At 36.7% G+C, this 22229-nt stretch overlaps 1 protein-coding gene across 2 annotated transcripts; it reads left to right on the top strand.

Moving 5' to 3' along the window:
- The first annotated feature begins 3251 nt into the window (after positions 1-3251).
- On the top strand, positions 3252-21333 carry LOC121413828. Of its 2 annotated transcripts, none has more exons than XM_041606795.1 (3): positions 3252-3989; positions 19223-19350; positions 20637-21333. In XM_041606795.1, the coding sequence occupies exons 1-3, from the start codon at positions 3386-3388 to the stop codon at positions 20883-20885; spliced, it is 981 nt and encodes a 326-aa protein (XP_041462729.1). In that variant the 5' UTR covers positions 3252-3385; the 3' UTR covers positions 20886-21333. The 2 variants fall into 2 exon arrangements, 1 of the variants encoding a protein (XP_041462729.1); XR_005969780.1 differs by having other exon boundaries at positions 3902-3989; positions 19227-19350.
- The last annotated feature ends 896 nt before the right edge of the window (positions 21334-22229 follow it).

The following is a 22229-nucleotide window of genomic DNA, read 5'->3' as shown; positions in this document are numbered from 1 at the left end:
TATATCGTCATGATCGTAAAGATGTAATTCCATTTTGTGTTTACTGGTGACATTCACGATTTTGTACATCGGAACTAAAAATGGGGGTTGACCCCCTCCCCTTCTCGGTTCTGTTGGCGTATGTTTGTTTATTTTGTGTAATAATTTGTCATGTTTTTTCCCTTTCCGCAGATATAGTTATCAATCAAACAAACAAATTCTGTATATCGTCATGATCGTAAAGATGTAATTCCATTTTGTGTTTACTGGTGACATTCACGTTTTTGTACATCGAAACTAAAAATGGGGGCTGACCCCCTCCCTGTTGGCGTATGTTTGTTTATTTTTATTTAAATATGTTTCTAAATTCGACAGTTTTGAAAAACAAACCATGGTTCTACTCATGCGATAAAATTGTGAGAAATGAAAAGAAAACGAACATGTTCTTATACAGAAAGGAGAAGTCATGAAAAGAATTCTATTTTTTTATTTTTTATGGGCGACTTTTTGCTTTGTTCCAAATCTGCGCATGTCCATGGGTAAACTCCAAGTATTATGTTGTTCAATTCATTCACCCCAGAGCCCCTCCCCCAATCAACCACACACAGTTTGCCTGGCATTGCAATCTTATTTCACATATTAAAACGTTTTAGTAATCTAAGAGAACTTTAAAAAATGATGGGTGTGGCTAGTTCGAGATGTTCAGATGCGTTTTATAAAGTGAATACTAACACCCCCCAACTAAAGAAAAGGAATAAGTCTTGATAAATCCAAATGGGGATTTATATATTTATTACACTCTACAAAATATTGGGTAAAAATGCTCCATGAGGATAATGTGCCCAACCAACATTATGCATTTCTTTTGGGTACTTTTATTTATCCAGTGTGATGAAAAGTTTGCCCATTCTAAAGATATTGCTGCTTATTTTTTTTATACCTAATATGCTTCCCACATTGGGTAAAATACTGTCCCAAATTGATTGGACACATAACTACTCCGTGCTGGTTAAAAATTTGCCCATTATTTCTTTTACAGAGTTTGATGAAAATGATGAAATGACCTGTTTTTTGTCAGTATGTCGATTTTGAAAGATTGATGATTGGAAGGAGAACTAACGCTATTACGTCTCTATTTCCAGCAATCGTGCATAGAATACTTGAATTTCAATGTGATCGTGTAACAATATAGTTTAGTTAAGAAAAATCCTATTAAATGTTGGAGTTTTTCCACTGTTTCAAGTCACTCTGCTTTGTTCTGATAGTAAACATTAAGAAATATATTTTTTAAAGGAATATCAACTTCATAATATAACCTCTACGTGTAGAGAGGTTAATATAATCATGTCAATAGGGTTGCATACAATAGTATAATGTCAACGGAAATATAAAACAATTATATCAGAAATCAAGCTGAGGTTTTTTACCTTTTCAGTTATACAATTAGGAGGGTTGATATCTTTTTTAAAAAGTGCCAAAAACAGAAGATGGTGTAGGTGTATAATGTTAAATCTATCAGATTAATAGGAGAGACTTTGTATGGGAAGGTGAATGTATAATTAGTTTAACCTCGTACTCTAAAACTAAGTTTAAGTGAACTAACAAAAGCTTAAAGTAGCGATTAAAATTCGCAACCCAACAATAATTTTGATTATTGATAATTCATCAATAATTCACAATACGTCACTTGTTTAAAATGTTATTTTGATAATTCCTTGACTACTCTATTATTTGCAATGGCATTCCAGTTTCATTGACATCGGGATCGGCTGCAATTTTGGCATATTGCAGTCGTCTTTCCATCAAGTTTGGATATTTGCCATATTGATATTCTCGAAGAGCATGTCCATTCTCACCATAAATCCGAAGGAATTTTAGATTGACAACACTATAGATATTGATCCATTTTAATGATAACCCTCCGGCTATACATACATTGGCGTGTAAATTATTTTGGTTGGATTTGAGCAAAATAATACATGTTTTGGGAAATAAATGTACTTTATGATCCATCACATTGATAAAGCGAAGCCAGCAAAGAACTGGTGTGTAGAATAGGCGTACGACTCGACAATGACTCGAACAATAGGCTGCATTCCAACGGCAGTCCAGACTCGGTCTAGTTGTCACGGAGAAATAAAAAAAAATCTAAATTGGAGATGACAATTGTTAGATAGTTCCAGTCGCGGGTGGGTTAGTGTACGAGGCAACGAAATACAGCAAGCAAGGTATGAAGGTCGCCTTTATTTATTAGAAACTCGACCATTTCTGCCATTATTTTCTCTCTCTCTCGCTATCATAATATAATATGTGATTTGGAGTGGTGTACGGGAAAGGAAACCGTCGGCCGTCAACGCGGGGGTTAGAGCTTGATCAATGCGTAGGCCGAAAGGGAGGCCTGTCAAACGGACATCGGCGCGTCCAGTGCACGCGATCTCTCTCTCTCTCTCTTCAAAAATAAAAATCATGTCTATGATCACCATTTTTTCCCGACGCACATGGCACCGACTTGGAATACCACCCGAGAACCTCCAAGAGCTTCGTTCATTACCAATCTTAGATAATCAATCAATATCGTGATCGCCTACGCTGTAAATAGTTGGTATAAAATCATGTCACTCGTTCACTTCGCTTCATCATTCCACGTTTGGTGGCAGGTGGTGATAGAAGACTTGCAAAGGAGGAGAGAGAGAAAAGATAGTGGCTAATTTTCTTCGTTTTTATGTGGATGCATGTATTCTGGCTCACAATTCGTGCATTTATATATGCGATTCTCCGTATGACTGCAGAGTAAAGTACTGTCATTATCATAGGTGGTATAGGCCTTGAATGGTGTTGGGTGGCCTGTTCGGATAAAAAAAATCACACTGTGTCACACGTGAGGTGTGGCTTGAAACGTTTGAAGCCGGCCGCGACCAAACAAACTTTGAAGTTCCTATTCCACTACCATTCTTATAAACCCCCAGGACAGGTGTGTGTGTACTCGGTGACGGGTGAGTATGCGTCAGGTGGCTCAAGCCCTCGGGTGGGGAGGTGTTTTCCGGGCTTTCTTAACCCTCGTGGTGGTACCAAACCTTGCCGCCGATGGGTTGCCACTGAAATATAGCCGCAACTACAGAACTCTTGACGAGACACCTCGGACAACAGATAAAACGAACGATTGGAACACATCTCCGGAGATTTTGGGAAGGGTCTTTACAATGCAAGATGACCTAGTTGCGAAAGGCCTGGGCCAATCGATTGGAGATCGTAGTGCCATTGAAGAAGGTAATTCCTTGGGGATTGTAACGACATCATGGTCAGTGAACAAGGACGATAGTCATGTCATGGATGAGCTACCGACTCGAACACTGAACAAATCAACTCATAATCTGATGGGAGTGAAAAACGGACGTTATTATCTGAAATGAACAGGAAGACGAACTTGCTGTCTCTCATCGAATCACGCATTGCGCAGAGAAAGGGCGTCCAGACTTATCTTCAAAGAAGTAGGAGGAAAAGAAGTCGGACAGCTCTGCGGTTCAGACGGCGGTTGGGAACAGATGAACAAACCAGTGCTAACATTTCTATTATTTCAATCACAACTTATCAGGGATTAAATTTATCATCGCCTTCATTATCAACAATCAATGACTCAAACAGTTCGGGTGGTGCCAATTCGTCATCAGAATCGCCGTTGCGGTGGTCGTCGTCATGGTCATCCGCGTCGTCGACGTACCTGGAAGACGATATTCATGTTAATAGAACAAACAGCGTGCCTTACAACTTGGACAATCGTAGGTTGCTTAGAAACAGATCAAGCCATTTAAATATCAGCAACTTTTTACGCAACACGAGATGTCGCGTGAACATTAGCGACTTGGCGCCAGAGAGCAATGGCACATCTCGAAGTCGGACTAGAAGAGGAGTGGAGTCTGAAGGTTGTCAAGTACTTAATGTTAATCATGGTTACATCAGGGTTGATCAAACCGGCCTTGTTACAACAACCTGGGATGGCAGTGATGTAAACAGTAAGTGATGTCCTTTTCTTCAATTCACATTTTTAGTTTGACGTTTGCGTCAATGAGTTGTGTTCGAGCCATATTATATAATGTTTGGGTATACGTCTGTTTAGCCAGACGCAAAGACTAGGCCCATTCACACTGTGATTCTCAATGAATGCAATCCTATTGTTAATAACAATGTATTTCGCATCATTTCACTTTCGATTTCATTTCCCTTTTAGTCAAGCTTGCATTATCAATGTGCATTGAGTTCGATACAAGAAGGCAAATTATTTACTGTAGAGTAGGCCTCCCAGCAGTACCCTATCTGATAGGCAACGTCTCCAACACCTTCACAATCATCATCCTCCTCCTCCTCATCATCATCATCGTCATCATCAGCATCATCAATATCATCACCATCATCATCACCATCGTCATCATCAATATCATCATCTCCATTATCGCTACCACCATCACCATTACCACCATCACTATCATCATCATCATCATCATCACTATCATCATCATCATCACTATCATCCTCATCATCATCCTCATCATCGACAATATCATCATCATCACCATCGTCATCACTAATTGTCACAATCGGGGCGTGGTGTGTATGTCCCAATGGGCTCTGCACATCCGCGGAATTGAACTCATAGAAATGCCGAAAGCAACCTAAACTAGGATTGAAGTATGGAATAATTGTAAACAGAAAAGCCCACATAACATTTCAGATGTGGAGAGCCTAAACATGGCTTTTATCGTGTTTATGTCTTGCATGGTGTTTGGAGACATCTCGAAATTCCTTTTTCCGCGAATCTTCCTACAGATTCTCCATATCGCTGAATTTCGTGCCCTTTTCAAATTTTTCGCATTTCCTCGCCTCCATGGTGACGAAAAATTATACTCTTTACGCGTTTTCTGAAACGCTGCCGTAGTAGGTCCATGGTGGGACATACATCACGGCATCATCACCACCATTATCATCCCCACTATCATCATCATCACCATCATCGTCATCATCATCATCGCCACCACCGCCACCATCACCATCATCACCATCATCCCATCATCATCTCATCGTCATCATCATCATCATCATCTTATCGTCATCATCATCATCTTATCATCACCACAAACATCTCATTATCATCATCATCATCATCATCATCACCATCATCATCATCACCATCATCATCACCATCATGATCATCACCATCATCATCACCATCATCACAACCATTCTCACCATTATCACTTTTGTCGACAGTACTATAATAATTTGTATATTTCTGTAAAGGAATCTAGCTATTTCGTGAACTTGAATACCATCCAACCAAGGCTACTTGTGACTGCAAAGCAATATCAGGCGATTACAAGATACTGCAAAAATGTCTCTAGAAATGAATAATATTAAACTAAAGATACTAAACTTCGGTTAACATATGAATCTAAGGAACCATGTGAGAATAAATCTGCAATTTTCTCATTTAGGTACAATAAATAATTAAAAAAAAATAATAAAGGCTGATCCATCTCTCTCGCTGCGACTGCATGGACACTCCACCCCACACTTTGGTAATTGACAAAATAAACTCATTGATACCACAAGTCCACATCTTAATGAAAAATAAAATACTGCCCCCTTCCCCCCCCCCCCATCCACCCCGCCCGCTCCGACCCTCCCCGGAAGAGAGAAAAAAATAGCGTACGATCTCAGAATTTTATGGGACACCCTGTACGGGTCCCATCCCTATCAAGCGTAATCCAGGTGATTTTCCTTGTGTATGGTTGTCATGGTAACGATGCTTTTTAAAAGGCTTGACGGCGCAGGGCGTGAGTCAGTCCGTCATTCAGGAATCTGCATTCCATTGTAGTGAAATTGATTTGATTTGGTTAATACATGACCGTACATTGTACGCATGACCATGATGATGCCATACTTATTCACGCTGTTAAGTGTACTTAGATGAATAGATTAAACTCACACAACAACAACAACAACTACAAACAGCTTCAACTAAATCGTCCCTGGATGACACATTAGGAGTGAATCACGGGAGATTCAATTATGAGCTGTCTGTCATTATTTTATTTTGATTTGTATTGACGATGTTGACTTTGGTTTAATTTTTTTTAACACACACGGGCCTATACTAAATTGCATCATGTTTTTGCTCGAAAATACTTGCTTTTAACATGTATAAATTATGCGTGTGTGGTATAAGTAGGAATAATTTCTTTAGATATAGGGGGGGAATGATTTCGGGAGCGTTTAATGAGCAACTTTGCATTTAATGCGAAATTTTATCAGTGATTCTCACTCAGTGACAAATATAAAACTTTATTCTAATTATTTACCCATTGTTAGCCACTTCAATATCCCTTTATACTCTGTTTTACGTCACTAATTCAAAATCTCGATATCCTCAAGTCAAATTTATCCAATCCAATTCACGTAATATAATAATAATAATACTACCAACATGCTTATTTAGCGCATATCACTGCCAAATGCGTCCCTGTGCGCTTTTGAAGGAGACAGAAAGGGTAAAGAAAAGATGAGGAATTTGCTGGAAATTAATGTGGCACTAACTCATTTAAAAAGTCTTTTTGAATAAATATATCTTCAAAGTGGATTTAAACTTGGGTGGAGAAGAGTACATCAAAAATCATTCCAATCCGCTTTCTCGTATAAACTTCTGCAATTACCTATATTTGAAAATATTCTGTTGATTCATATTAACCCCCAAAGTTTTAATGATATATTTTTTCATGCTTTGTGTAATCTTATAATCCTATTTTGATACTGTGATGTTTTATGTTGTTTTTATGTAAAAGTTCTGTACAGTTCAGCTCTTGCTGCGAATAGTCTTTGAATAAAATACCATTATTTATTATAAAAAAATCTACCATCAATCAACAACAACTATGGATGGCCAGCAACATCTAACATGCAAATTAGTTCAGAAGGTTTTCGAGATATTCATCATTCTCTTGAAAATTGCAGTGTGATTTTTTTTGTTTGCTAAGGAGATTGCGTAAATTTCTTGTAGAAAAAAGTATGGTATGAATGGATTTCCATACAGTTGAGATTGATTGGATCAATCTTATCTCTTTGTAAGATGGGGTCACGATTGGCCAGGAGCAAACAATTCGGTGAAAATTACTGACAAATCTTTACATGAAACGCTACCCAGATAACAAGACAAATACAGAACCTTTTTTTCATATCAAAGATGTGATTAATATTCTATTCTTTAAGTTATGGATGCATATATCATATAACACCCTCCCCGAAAGTGAAAAATGATATACCCCATCCCTAGTTTACCAATGGACAATAACATAAAAATATGTACGCCCGACCCCCTATATGTGGGCCCTTCATGAAAATGTTCTTCTGATTTTTTGTTCGTTTGACAGTCGCTAATGTTCTCAAAGGACCATGACTTGGTCAGTCAATGAAGTGAAGTAAAACTTAAGAAAAATGGGGGTCGGACGTACAAAAAAATTGATCATTTTATGTTATTAAGTTACAGTAATACAATGAATAGGCCTTGTTTATACTCAAACTATCAATTTATAATAGGCTCATTGATTCTTCCTAGCACGCTTATATTTTATGCAGTGGCTAGAAGCGTTGATTCAATTCAGGGGGTCTGTCCGGTGGGGGCCGGGGGGGGGGGGGTGGTGGAGACAACCATAAGCTGATAAAGTCGCGACCCTCGTCTAAAATGTCGTTGGCCATGTAATAATTATAGTCACACTAGACAATACTACTACTACTACTACTGCTACTACTACTACTACTGATGATGATGATGACGATAATGATAACAATTATTATTATTATTATTATGATGGTGAGGAGGAGGAGGAGGCGCGATAGCTCAGTCGGTAGATTCCGGTGACCCGGGTTCGATTCCCCCTCGGTGCGCTAGTTCCCTTTGGTAAGGCATTAATCCTCATTACCAAGTCCCGCGGATAGGACCTTAAGCCTCGGCCCTCTTGTTTCTTGCTCAGGTAAAGTCGGGTTTAAAAAATCACTACCAAATCTTATTACCAAATGATGATGATGACGACGAAATATGTATGTATATGACGGCGTCTATGTCTATAGAAATAACATATCCCAATGTGCGCTATTATAACTTTTTTACTCGCTCGCTTTGCTCGTGAGTAAGTATATCATTTTCATGGTAGAAATAACTCCTTCAGAAAATAATGGGTTAATTCACATATTTACCTAGCTAGCCGAATTCATTTGAATGACTGAACATAAAAAAGTCGCTCTTTTCAAACATTTTGCCAAATTTGATTAAATATCTGATCATATCATGCCAAAAAGGTTAACTTCAATTCAGTGCTCCTACTAGGTGATATACTTTGGGCGTGGCTGGAAAAGGGCAAAAGAATGACATGATAAAAAGCAAAACGCGGCCCCCCGGGGGGGGGGGCACTCAGTATTTCTTCTGAAATAAATCAATTTGTAGATCATAAATTTACTAAAATAAAATGATTAAAAGAATATAAGAAATCAAATCATTGATTGCTATCTGCCCTTTTCCCAAGAATCTCTCAAACAGAAATTGAGATATATAGAGATAGAGTGAGGGGGGGGGTCCAAGCAGGGGGGGGTATAGGGTAATAGAGAAAGTTTGAGAGTGGAAAACTAAAAGAGGTGGAGAGTGGTAGGTTTATTTCCAATTCGTCTCATGCCAATTCGTCCAATTGCCAACTCGTCTACTACCATTTCGTCTATCATCAGTTCGTCTACTCACCAAATGGTCTACTTTCATTTAGTCTAATGCCATTCCGTCTAATAACCAGTTGGTCCAATAGCCATTTAGTCCATATACCATTAATTTAATCTTAAGTGTTAATTGTGCAAAATGAATGAAAAGAATTAGACCAACTGGTTATTATACGAAATGGTCATAGACAAAATGGTGATTAGACGAAGTGATGATTGGACCAAACGGTTATTGGACCGAATGGTTGTTAGACGAAATGTTGATGGACGGAATGGCATTAGACTAAATGAAGGTTCACCATGTGGTTGGTGGACGAATTGGCAATTTACCGTAATAACGAGGGACACGGGGACAAAAGAAAGCGGACACACGGAGTAGAGGTATAGAGAAGCGTATTAGGATTAATAAAAAAAAGTAAAATTGCTGATTGATTTGTGAGTTTCATATACCCACCTGCCTTCACGATGCCGTGACGTAAGAATGAGAAAGAGCCAGGTGTCTATATGAAGAATACATCAAGAAATTGCCATCCACAGTGACGTCAGTTTATTCAAATCGAACCCGTTTCTTCCCATAAATACCTTAAACTTTCAGAAGTAGCAAGCGAATATCAATCATTCGGGATATTTTCAACGTGTTCAAGTAATGTAGGTTTTAAAACGACGTGCTGCACATACGTAAAGAATTTATATTTACTAATATGGGTAAGAATGTCCACTTTGAATGCCATGGGTCCTTTTTTAAATTCGTTTATATTTTATTATATTTCATGTATATTTGAATATTTCATATTATATGATATTTCATAAATAATTGTTAAGGGGCAGACATGGCGTATGGGGCAAAATTCCTATGAAGAAAAAAAAGCCGCGACCGAGCGAAGCCCGCTAGTAAATCTTTCACATTCCTACATTACATTTTAAGACAAAAACTTACTTTTGTGATAGATGTTGACATATTTAGAAAAAATATTTTATATTTTACGTTTTCCTTTCCTTTTCTCCTTTATTTCTTATTTGTGAAAATTTTGGGGAATCCATGGCACCCCATGTGGTGTTAGGGCGTTAAGGCCACTTGAAGTGTTGAAGAATTTTTCTATGGTGTTTACAGTTGGGATAGTGAAAGGAGATTTCGTTTGATATAATATATAGAGAAAATATAGCGCCTATATTACGAGAATTACACTGGCCTCTTATATTATTTTACATTGGTAAAAAGATTAAAAGGTTTTAATTGATTACGGGATAGGATTGTTTGATATGTATTATAATATTACAACCATAAACCTTTCCTGGTTATTGCAAAGCTTTATATTCAATCCAACTAGTTCTTCTAAACTCGTGTTCTCTGTCTGCTGACTAGCGCTGTGCTTAATTTTGAACAACTTACCCGACATTTATGGAATTATTCATTTAAGATCATTTTGAAGACATTTCTTTCCAGAACTCATATTCCACCCCGTGAACCACCCCCCCTATAAAAATCACAAACAAGGAAAAAAAAAGAAATGAGAGAAGGGTGAAATAAGATATTATTTTCGGAGTATTTTTATGTTGTCAAAATCTATCATAAAGTGATTCTTTCATAAAAAAATGTCACACTTTATTTTGTCCGACACGCCACGTCTTTTTTTTGCCCATTAGGTTACTGCTAAAGAGGATGTTATTATAAATACACGCAATATAAGCACACTTTATTTTTATTTTACCATTATTATTGTTAATGACTTGTCTGATTATGCACATATATCATGTACGAGTCTTTCAACCCGGCCCATCGGGCCAGCCCTATGGTGTGAGATGGGGGAGGGGGGGGGGGTGAGGACGGGGGCAGCGCTGTCTATTCGTCTTCTTTTCCATCTCCCAAGCATGCCAATTCGAATTTTTAAAGTCTATTTATAGCAACCATAATCGTAATTGCAGCGTTTCTATTTGATCAGATCTAAGTTTCAATCTGTTTTTTTCTTCTTTGTATCCGCATGATCGGATCATGTTTGATCAAACGGAAAAATTGTGAATAGAGAGAATAGTCATGATAGTAGTTATAACAGATTGACAGGTGGCCGCGCGTGGCTGTTTAAGATTGTTCATTGAGTTTGGCGCGTGTTGTGTGTACTATGTATGTTACATGTATTTAGTCATTTTGGGAAGATTTTTTTGCCCTTCTGCCCAATCATGCAGTTGTTCGATCATTTCATAAGAAAGATTAAGACGGACATTATGTGTCATAGGTACGCACGAGTCATTGTGCATCTTTAACATTAAAAAATTACCACCCCCTCCTCCTCCGATACAGACATGACAGATCGCTCAATAAGCAAGGTGAAATACATGTAGGCTTGTAACAGGGGCTTATAATGAGAAGCACTTTTCGAATGGTAGGGTGGGGGGGGGGGGGGGTAGAAGAAATATATGAGGAAATTGTAGCTTCAAAAATCAGTTACATTACAAACTGTATGTGCCTCTGTATATGCCATTGAACTCCATGTCAAACCTTGTTCATTTTTTTTATATAGTTTGTGTGTAAAAGAATAATTGTTTTCTTCCCTTCACCTTTTACCTCCTTTTTTCATAATTTACAATAATTTATATTTCCCTCAATTTACAATTAAATCAATCAACATATCCCAATGTTTTTGTTGTTTTTTTCCTGCCATTCTATTTTCTCTTTATTCATAAAGCATTATCCCATTTAATGATATTTCTGTAATGTGTATGAATCTCATGTTCTTATTTGATTATATTTTGTTAATTCGTAGGTATAATTTCATGTATTTTCCCCTTTTTTCTGTTAACTTTGTATGCGTCTGACTTCGGACTTTATTTACGATGTCTTTTCATAACAAACCGAATTGAATTTAGTTTAACTGAACTCAGGCAGGGTCGACATTCGGAAAATACACTCTCCAAACCGGTGGGAGGGGGGAAGTGGCCATGCCAACTAATTTTGGCTCCTATATTATTTTCTATAGTCCAATATTTGTTTCGGAATTCATCAAGGTATCGTATCGTTAGATTATCAAGCGAACCATGACAGGAAGTTAGAATAGAGGTTTAATATCAAACTTTTCCTAACGAATTGATGCAAGAAAAATGTAGTAATATACATAATATACCGTAAACTGACTTAACTGAGAACCCCTTGTTAAAAATGCTTTTGTTTTACTAAACAACTAGATATAAAAAATGCCTCTAAAAATAGAAATCCAGTAAACCTAGGTCCAGAACTTTTTTCAATTTTTTTTTTTACAAAAACCTTTTTTCATGAACCTCAAAAACCTAACCTGCTAACCGCAAGCATTTTGTGTTATGCACCGTTTAGTTCTTTCTTTCCTTTCCACGTTTCACTAATGAAGCAAGCATGAATGATAAAGTCCAAAAGAAAATATAGTGAAACTGTCATTACTTATCATTGCCACACTTCTGAGAATATCATCCATACTGTGAGTAAAGTGCTGTGAAGATAAGAAACGCTGAAATGTAATGACTTTCTTTGTTTACATCCGCATTTGATGAAAACATCAGCATAATTATGCCTATGCGATTTATGTTTTATGAAAGTCTCCTTTTGGTTCATTTTCACCTGATAACATCCACACACTATATTGTAAACCCCATTTTTATAAGAGAGTCATCGTCAATACACAGTAAACAAAAAATAGCAAGTTGTTTAAGCCCGTCACTCTAACAAAAAGTTGCTTAAGCTTTAAACAATTGTTTATATAGACTTTTTAAAATAGTTTAAAATCTTCAAACAACCTGTTCAAAAGTTTTTTTTAAATGTTTAAAAATTTTAAGAAGAATTGTTAGGGTGACGGGCTTAAACAACGTGCTTAAAATTTTAAAGGACAAGTCCATCGATTGATTTGAATAAAAAGAGAAAAATGCAACAAGCATAACACTAAAAATTTCATTAAAATCGGATGTGAAATAAGAAAGTTATGACATTTTAAATTTTCGCTTAATTTTACAAAACAGTTGTATGCACACCCTGGCTGGTATGCAAATGAGGAGACTATGACGTCATCCACTCACTATTTCTTTTGTGTTTTATTATTATGAAATATGAAATATTCTAATTTTCTCCTCATTTTCAAGTGATATTCCTCCCTGAACATGTGGAATTAGCATTGTTTAATACTATATGGTTCGGTCAAGTTGGTCCTTAATGTCAAATCTATTAAAAAAATGAAATATTGTATAATTCAAAAAACGAAAATAGTGAGTGATTGACATCATCGACTGACTCACCTAGTTGTGCATATCACTGTTTTGTGAAAAATAAGCGAAACTTTAAAATGTCATAACTTTCTTATTCTACATCCGATTTTGCTGAAATTGTCAGCACTATATGCTAGTTTGATTTTTCTCTATTTATTCAAGTCAGCATTTTCCTGGGGTGGACTTGACCTTTAAACAGCGTTTTTATATTGTACGAAGGAAAATGATTATCATTGAATGTGAATTTGTGTTGTATCGCTTTGACGTTTGTTGCCTACTGCTAATTCTTTAATTTCCAATATGGTTTAATTTATAAAGACAATAAAATAAATATCGTTATTTCATGTTTACAAGCAAATCGTGTTTGGGATTTTGTTGGGTCACCTTGTAGTGTAAATAGGACAGAGGTTTGTGAAAAGAATATAAAAATCGCTGGCATTTTTCCACTCTCTATACTATACACCAACAAAAGAATATGAAATGTACCTCCAAACCGCGCGTGATGGACTGGCTATTGTTATTTGCTAATTAATTAGGTTTCCGCCCATATTGGTTGGTGCACACGCCCCGCATACAATACCCCAAATGGGTAAATAATATAGATTGATGGGGGAGCAACCAAACAGAAGAACGAAAATATTGTCACAGTTTTGTTTTTATTTAAACAAACGAGGACGCAACGTGTGTTTTTATCATAGCTGCGCACTGTCGCCTTTGGTTGTGATTTAAGGATGCGTTCGATAACGAGAGAAAATGGAATGAATTTTAATCAAAGCTGTTAACCAGGATATGTAGGGGAAGGCGGGGTAAGTTGAGCATAGAGGCAAGTTGAGCCACCACCACCAGGCCAATAATGAATGAGTCAGACATCGTGGCGGTGCCATGTATTGATGACCCATTGCATAACCCCACCACATTGTTTTCAACTTTGAAACAAAATTACTTTTTAGAGGGAAAAATACAAATTTCATCCAAAAAAGTTTTTTAAATAGAGTATGAAATAGATAAATGCCTTTTGCACGCACACGTCTTTAAGTATAATAGAGACATTGCAGTGGCGTAATTAGCCAAAAAAAATTGGCAACACATACACAACAAGTGTATGTGGGTAAATTTCTATTTGAAAAAAAAGTTGCGAATGAGCGGAAAATTGTGCCCTTTTAATAAAAAAAATCAAATGTTGTGATAGATTTTAACATAATGTTCAACCAACAATAACACCTGCCTAGCCCCTTTCCTTTTATTTCTTTTCTCCTAGATTCTATTTTTATTCTCTCGGTTTTGGTACTTCGAGGCAAAGCTCCCAAGCCCCCGCCCCCATCTGCAATCTAGTGCATTTCGTTTCCAAATGATGTATAGATGCCTCAAGGCTCGATGGAAATACACAGACTTGGTGCATTCTTACCCCCACAGATTGACTGGAATCGTAGCTTGATTACAATTGTTGAAATAATTATATTCTTATAAGCAAGATAAGCATAAGAGCAGGAATAAAGATGAAACTCCATATTTTATAGTTCGAAATACACATGAAATGAAATACTTGCTTTACCCAATTGATCGTGGGCCCGGCAGCCGCTGTGCAGCGCCAGATCGACGAGGCTCTATCCCTTTAAAGGGATGGTCCGGGCTGAAAGTATTTATAGCTTAATAAATAGAGTAGAATTCACTGAACAAAATGCCGAAAATTTCATCAAAATCGGATAACAAATCACAAAATTATTATTGAATTTTGATGTTTAGCAATATTTTGTGAAAAGTCATGAACATTCATTAGGTGGGCTTATGTCACTCACATCCCCACTTGTTCTTTTGTATTTTATTATATGAAATTAGGTTTATTCAATTTTTTTCCTCCAATAACTAGAAAAATTGGATTGACAAGTGATTTAGTGCATTAGATATTTATTGCTGCAATTTATTTCATTATAATGGAGACATATTATTCACACAAGTATGAAATAATGAAAAAAAACATTTAATGTAAAACATAATAAAACGGAAAGTGGGGATGTGACATCATCACCCCACCTAATGACCGTTTTCACAAAATATTGCTAAACTTTAAACTTTATTATCTGATTTCGATGAAAGTTTCGACATTTTGCTCAGTGAATTCTACTCTATGTAATAATAAGATATAAATATTTTCAGCCCAGACCATCCCTTTACTCGTTGAACGCCAAGCAGGGTAGAAGCAACTCCCATCTTTTAACGTCTTTTGGTCTGATCGCGGCCGGGGTTTGAACCCCACCCTCTCGGTTGTGAGACGGACGCTCTACCAACTGAGCCAACACACCGGTTGGGAAGGATTTTTCTCATGATAATATACAAGCGCAAGACCGCGCCCGAAGACGTGATTCAGTGGCTTCTGCGTGTCAGAGGAAAGGCGGTATAACGAAATTTGTAAAAAGAACATCAAAGTGGTGCAGGGGGCAGACTGCAGCCCCTTCCTTATTTCTTGAAACGATTAAAGGGGTGGTCCAGGCTGAAAATATTAAAAATAAATAGAGTAAAAATTCACAAAGCAAAATGCTCAAAATTTCATCAAAATCGGATAACAAATAACGAAGTTATTGACTTTTAAATTTCATCACTATTTTGTGAAAACAGTTATATTCACATCGTCCTGAATATTCATCAGGTGGGCTGGTGATGTCATATCCCCACTTTCCTCTTATGTTATTTCATGAAATCAACATTGTATCATTTTGTCATGCATGCGTATATGATGTATCTCCATCATGATGAAATAAGTTGCGGCAATAAATAACTAATGCACTTCATCAGTTGTCCATCCAATTGTTTTAGTTCTTGGTAGAAACAATATTTGAACAAACCTAATTTCATATCATAAAATACAAAAGAATAAGTGGGGACATGACATCATCAGACCATCTAATGAATATTCATGAAGACATGCCTCGGACTGTTTCACCTGTCCGGAATAATGCAAATCTTTAAAATTCAATAACTTCGTTATTTGTTATCCGATTTTGATCAAATTTTCAGCATTTTGCTTTGTGAATTTTACTCTTTTTGATTGAGATATAAATATCTCCAGTCTGGACCATCACTTGAATAAAATTGCAATGATCAACATCTATCATGTCTATACATTTTGAAGTTTTGAGGAACAAAATACAGGTTATCCACACCTTTTTTTAAATGGGGTCCTCCCACGAGGTCAAGGGTCCACAAGGAGGAGGGTTCGCGAAGCCAAGGGTCTACGAGGCCGATTTCTTTTTCTCATATTCTGCATGTTTTCTTTTATCATGACGCCTAACTACATTATAACCAAGAATATTGTAATTCAGTCTTCATTGATCAAAGATATACTTTAATTAACTATTTATTGCAGAGAACCCATACTAACAAGCTTTGCTTTCCAGTGGGTTCCCTTTTTTCATTTCTGTATATGCTATTTTTGTGTTATGCTTTACATTGTAACTTTTGTTAAATTTTGGAATGAAAAAGAATAAATGCAATCAATCAATCAATCAATCATTGGAGAATATGATTTTCACTGACGCAGACAAACATCATACACTATGAGGAAAATCGACCCGTGGGCACTCGGCCTCGTGGGAAAAATTCTCGGCCTTGCTTATCCTCGGACTCGTGGACACGCCCATTCATAATTTCCTTGATCGTTGAATGTTTCTCATTTGTTCACAACATGCATGTTGATTAATTACGTTATATCTAACCTATTGTGTTTTATAATTTTGTTTTGGGCGTGTTTTGTGAAAAGTCATTAATCAGCATTAAGAATTCCAAAGCAGGAAAATATATACATGTATGATGAAAATTTATGACCACCATCTGAACTAGTCAAATCTTCAAATTAACCGAAACTATAGTCACATTTCAAACTAATGGAAAATCGTCAGATTTTCAAACTAATGGAAACTAGTCAAATCTTCAGACTAACTGAAACTAGTCACGTTTCAATCTAATGAAAACTAGTCCAATCTTAAAACTCACCAAATTAGTCCAATTTTAAAACTAGTCAAATCTTCAAACTAACCGCAAATAGTCAAAAGCTTCAAACTAACAAAAAGTTGTCAACTGCTTCCAAAACGGGTCTTGAGCTAAGGAGAACTCGGAACTATAGCGGTAGGTTTGAAACCATCCGAAAATTTATTTCACTTTTAAAAAGTAAACATGGTTATGGCAAAGGAATTCACATACTGTATTAAAATTCAACAGTGGTTGATCTCTATTCAACTTCATAAATTGTCTCTGTCCTGTAATGCCTGGATATGTTTCAAGGGTTTTAACCCTAATCATATTCCATCCTTGAATAGGATATATGAACTTTAGAACAGTCAAATTGCCAAGTAATTGTTGTCCAGTCACAGTCGAAAAAACATATATATACCATCTAATATCATGCATATGTCCTAGAACTGGTTTTTCATAATTCCACCACGCCCAAAGCAGGTGTTAGCGCTCATCCGTTCAATTTATAGTCTCTAACTTCACCCATTGTTAGGCCCCTCTACTTTCATAGAAATCGCCAAACTGCGGAATAAAGTCAAAGAGAAAAGGCGATAATAGTTCTTTGTTATCTCGAGTGGATTATATTTCATCATTCTCACCTATTGTCTTCCACATCGGGCTTCATCATTCCACAGAATCTTTTTTTTTATCAGAAATCCCCAAACACCAGAACATCTGAAGGGGAAAAATGTGAAGTTTGAGAGCCCAGCGTGTCAGTGAAAACAAAAGACATTAAGCGATGCGCACCAGGACAATACGGTATTGTTAATCATAAGTAAACAATGCGCATAGCAAACCAGCGTGAATGAGTCAAGGATCATTTTGGAGTACGAGTGAAGATAGACAGCGCCCCTCCGGACCAAAGAATGCACCTGCCGCTACGCGACTCGTTGCTCCCCATAATGGCCCTGGGAAGCGGGGATGCTGGGAGTGTTGACGCACCCTTAAAGGGATGGTCCGGGCTGAAAATATTTATAGCTTAATAAATAGAGTAGAATTCACTGAGTAAAATGCCGAAAATTTCATAAAAATCGGATAACAAATAACAACGTTTAGCAATATTTTGTGAAACAGTCGTCATGAATATTCATTTGGTGGGCTGATGATGTCACATCTCCTACTCTATGTATTAAGATATAGATATTTTCAGCCTGGACCATCCCTTTAAAGATTTATGCTATCATGTATATCACTATGATTCGCTTTACTAAATTTACTCATAGGCGATAGTCACATATCCCTTTTAGGGGGGGGGAGGGATGACTAAAATCACCTCCGTACGGAAGTAAAAACTTTTTTTTAGCTTGTCAATTTTTTGTGACCAAAACCACCTTTTTTTTGGGGGGGGGATACCAAACGAGCACCCCCTCGTAGAAAATTATTCCCAGGCCCCTGACTAACAGTTCACAAAAAGAAAATGGAACCATAACGCCCATCCATATATTATGAATCCCCCCTCAAAAAACTGCAGCTTATATGCATCGATAAGGGCCCAATAATCGTGATGACAACTGCATTTGCTTTGTATTTACAGAACAAGTGCAAAACAGTAAGAGTTATGAACATTATACGCCCCAAACTAGAGCAATTAAAGACTAATCTGTGGATCACGTGTGACCTCGCCCCTTTTATTTTCATTCAATAGTTATTGTTAACGTTGCATCATCCTTAGGGCAGAAATCATTTGAACTCATTAATCAGAAGTCAAGGAAAGTTCTCACATTTTCCACCTTTGATTTGGTATTTAGAGCAAATATAAATCAAGAATACACATTATTCCATATACACATTTCTATGACAAAAATAAGATTCACTTTCGTGTTTATTGGAAATATTAAATGTATGGAATTTATATTATTTTGAATGATATGAAGGGACTACTTGCAGGGGCCGCAGAACCAGGGAGTTGAGGGCTTCAGCCCCCCCCCCCCCCCACTTTTTCTTAAGCCATGTACAAAAACGTAAAAATGACCATATGATTGATTTTTAGCATGGTCAGCCACCCCCCTTTGGAAACCGTTCCGCGGCCCCTGACTTACATGTGGCGTTACGGGTTAAAAATGAAGATTCGTAACTTTTTAATTCTTCGGACTTTGGTGAATTTTCATCACACTGTCATTTCTATTTCATTTTCATATTGTTTATGCTTGTGTATTGATATTAGTGTTAAGTCAGGCTGGACTTCCCGTACAGAAAAGGCACTATGTAGTATAATATATAGTTCGTATGATTAACAGTCTATTTCATAATCTTCTTGTTTTCCTTTCAGCTAGGTTATACATCTTTTCAATAGGACCCGGGTATTCAAGGATTAAAGGGATAGCTGCCGATAGATATATCCACATGGACGAAGCCGGCTCCGTCCGAGGTATCCCAGCATCACAGATCCCGGAACCAGTAGGTTATATTTTTTAATAATGTTTTTGAAATAAGATCTTCTGTAAATTTTCGCTATTTTGACCAGAACCAGCATCATCATCATTATCATCATCAACATAATTTTCTTCACTATATATTTTATCATTTGGGGCATATTTTTTTCCACTGAATAATGTTCAACAGAAAATGTACTCTTATTTTATATATTAAATAGGATCATACCCCTTGTATTGATTAAATAACGGTCTAACTTTTAGGCAATAAATCTATATAACCCCCATAAATATCTTCAACTGTACGGTATACAAACAAGTTTAGCTGTTCCATAATTTCATAACTACTAGTATGCTACATTAACGATAGAATATAGGATATTGTTTTATTTCAGGCAATTTATATTTTTTTAATACATTTTAAAAACAAAATGCATTCCGTTCAAAGTGACTTGGGTCAAGACTAGTTTGAGAAGGAATTTCCACTGAAAATTATATGCTTTAAAATAATATTTGTCATATTCAGCATGGCCCGCCGCCGTACGCAGACATTTTTACCGGGGGGGGGGGCAGGACGCATAATAAAAAAAAACACTCGAAAGCGAGGGAGCGAAGCAACCGAGCTTGTCATTGAGGCGTTTTTACATTTTGTGAAATTGAAAGATTTCGTGCACACCTCTGGTCATTTGTTTTTAATTTTAAGTAAAAACAATTTAGGTTTTCACTTTTCACGGCCATGAATTTTAGGGCATTGCCTTGTGAGACAAAACCAGCCAAATCTGTTTTTCAGTTTCACAGATCAAAGTTTTCTTTTAATTTTATTCCGCCTTTCCATTAGTTAATTTCAAACTATATTATACAGAATTACAAAGGTTATTTGAAATTCATTAAAAATCACAAATAGTTACTGTTTTTATTAAATTGTATACACAAAATGACTAGTTGATGAAACGGTATCAGTTGCTTGAACTCGAGAGCAAAAGCAAATGAAACAGAAAAAGCCTAAACGCTCGACCTGGAGAAAAAAAAGGCAAAAATGAAATGTAAACAATTGACGATGTCAAACTCTACACACTAGAGGGCAGTATTCTATTACCTTCGCCGGATGGTTATCAAGCATTCTCAGTTATTACCATTTTTTTTTTCAAAGCATTAAAATGATGAATAATGTAATAGATATGGAGTAAAATATGATTATTGAACCAAGACTATTGAGTGAATGAGTGGGAGTGAAAAAAAAATTGAGTGAATGAATATGAACTGAGGTATCATGAAAAATATTCCCCCATTCTTTTCATTTTCTCCTTTTAGTACGATGCGTCAGATAGTCGGGGTGCGTGGTACGAGTCGCCGGGCTGGTGCTACGAATCACAGTGGATCCAATGGTATCGCAAAGGAGGTGTCCGAAACCAGCTTAAATGGTATCTAGCGTTCAACTTACGAGGACGGCCGATTCGCGTACAACGTACACACGCCGGAATGTGCAACGCCATGTTCACGAAGACTCTATCAACGGGTGTATCATGTAATCCGAACGACGGCGGTTACACGAATAACTGACGAGGATTGCGATGACGACGACGATGTTGGAATTGGCTATAGCAGCTCATTATATGGAGGTTCGTTATACCGAATGTTCATTAGTCCGGAAAATTCGATATACCGAACGTTCGTTTGTCCAGTGGTTTTGTTATTTCGAAAATGACAGGTTGATTGAGGGGAGAAGGGCGTTAAATAATGAATTTTAAGCTGGTAAACAATCACACCGAAGATAACCAACACAGATATACACAATTGACATTGCTTGGAGAAAGACCTATAGGCCCCGTCTTACAAATCAAGAGTTACGATTGATCCAATCAGTCGTAACTGTATGGAAATCCATCGGTGTCATATTTTTTTTTCTACAGGAAATTTGCAAAATGTTATGTGTTAACAAAGGAGATCACCCCAATTTACCAAGAAATCAGTGAATATTTATGGATATACATTCATATCTAGATTTTTTTTTAAATAAACATGCATTTTATATTCTGGCTTTCCATAGTTGCGATTGATTGGATCAATCGCAACTCTTTGTAAGACGGGGCCCTGACATCGGGCTGAAATTGCGGTTCCATGGCATTATAGCTCCGGCGACAATATTGTTCCGCTCTAAAGTCCTCACACTAATCGAATGGCAAACTTCAATCCTTGGTTTAATAATAAACCTACTTTGAAATCCTATTGCAACCCTAATCCTATACGAAATTAAGCCCGGAACAATTATTATTGTCCAAGGACAAATGCTTGTTTTTGTAATCATTTCTCATCAGTTACACAATTTATTCCAGAACCTTTTGGCACATTTTAAAAAAAAATTATTTATTTATACATAAAATGACAACTTGGGTGGTAATTTGATTAGATTCTGCATGAACTCATCCTAAAATCGTCACCACGACTGGCAGTTATTATTTAACTTATGAATATACTAACTGTTGGTTCAAAGAGTGAAAAACAAATAAGGATATCTGGGCCCCGTCTTAAAAAGAGTTACGATCGATCCAATCAATCGTAACTCTATATGGAAATCCATCAGTGTCATAATTTTTTCTACTAGAAATTTGTGAAATGTCCTTTGTAAACAAACGAGAACACACCAAATTGTCAAAAAGAAATCAATGAATTTATGGATATACATTCGTATCTAGAATAAAATTTAAACAAACATGTATTTTATATATTGACTTTGCTGGCTTTCCATAGTTGCCATTGATGGGATCAATCGCAAGACGGGCCCCTGACCTATCCAGCAGTTGTAGAAAGTTCATATCAAACCAATCATCTGATAGGATGTTTAAAACAATTCTGAGTGAACGCTTTGGCATTACATCTCCGCTGATACTGTAACGATCGGTAAAA

The sequence above is a fragment of the Lytechinus variegatus genome, chromosome 1 (assembly GCF_018143015.1).
Source record: "Lytechinus variegatus isolate NC3 chromosome 1, Lvar_3.0, whole genome shotgun sequence".
NCBI lineage: Eukaryota > Metazoa > Echinodermata > Echinoidea > Temnopleuroida > Toxopneustidae > Lytechinus > Lytechinus variegatus.
The sequence above is the reverse complement of the archived record's forward strand: the minus strand, read 5'-3'. Positions and strand labels throughout refer to the sequence as shown.

Bases quoted from the DNA above. Each gene is read 5' to 3' on its own strand.
- LOC121413828 (XM_041606795.1), top strand. From the start codon at position 3,386: ATGAACAGGAAGACGAACTTGCTGTCTCTCATCGAATCACGCATTGCG. The intron at 3,990-19,222 runs GTAAGTGATGTC...TTTTCCTTTCAG, and splicing joins GGATGGCAGTGATGTAAACA to CTAGGTTATACATCTTTTCA. The intron at 19,351-20,636 runs GTAGGTTATATT...TTCTCCTTTTAG, and splicing joins CATCACAGATCCCGGAACCA to TACGATGCGTCAGATAGTCG.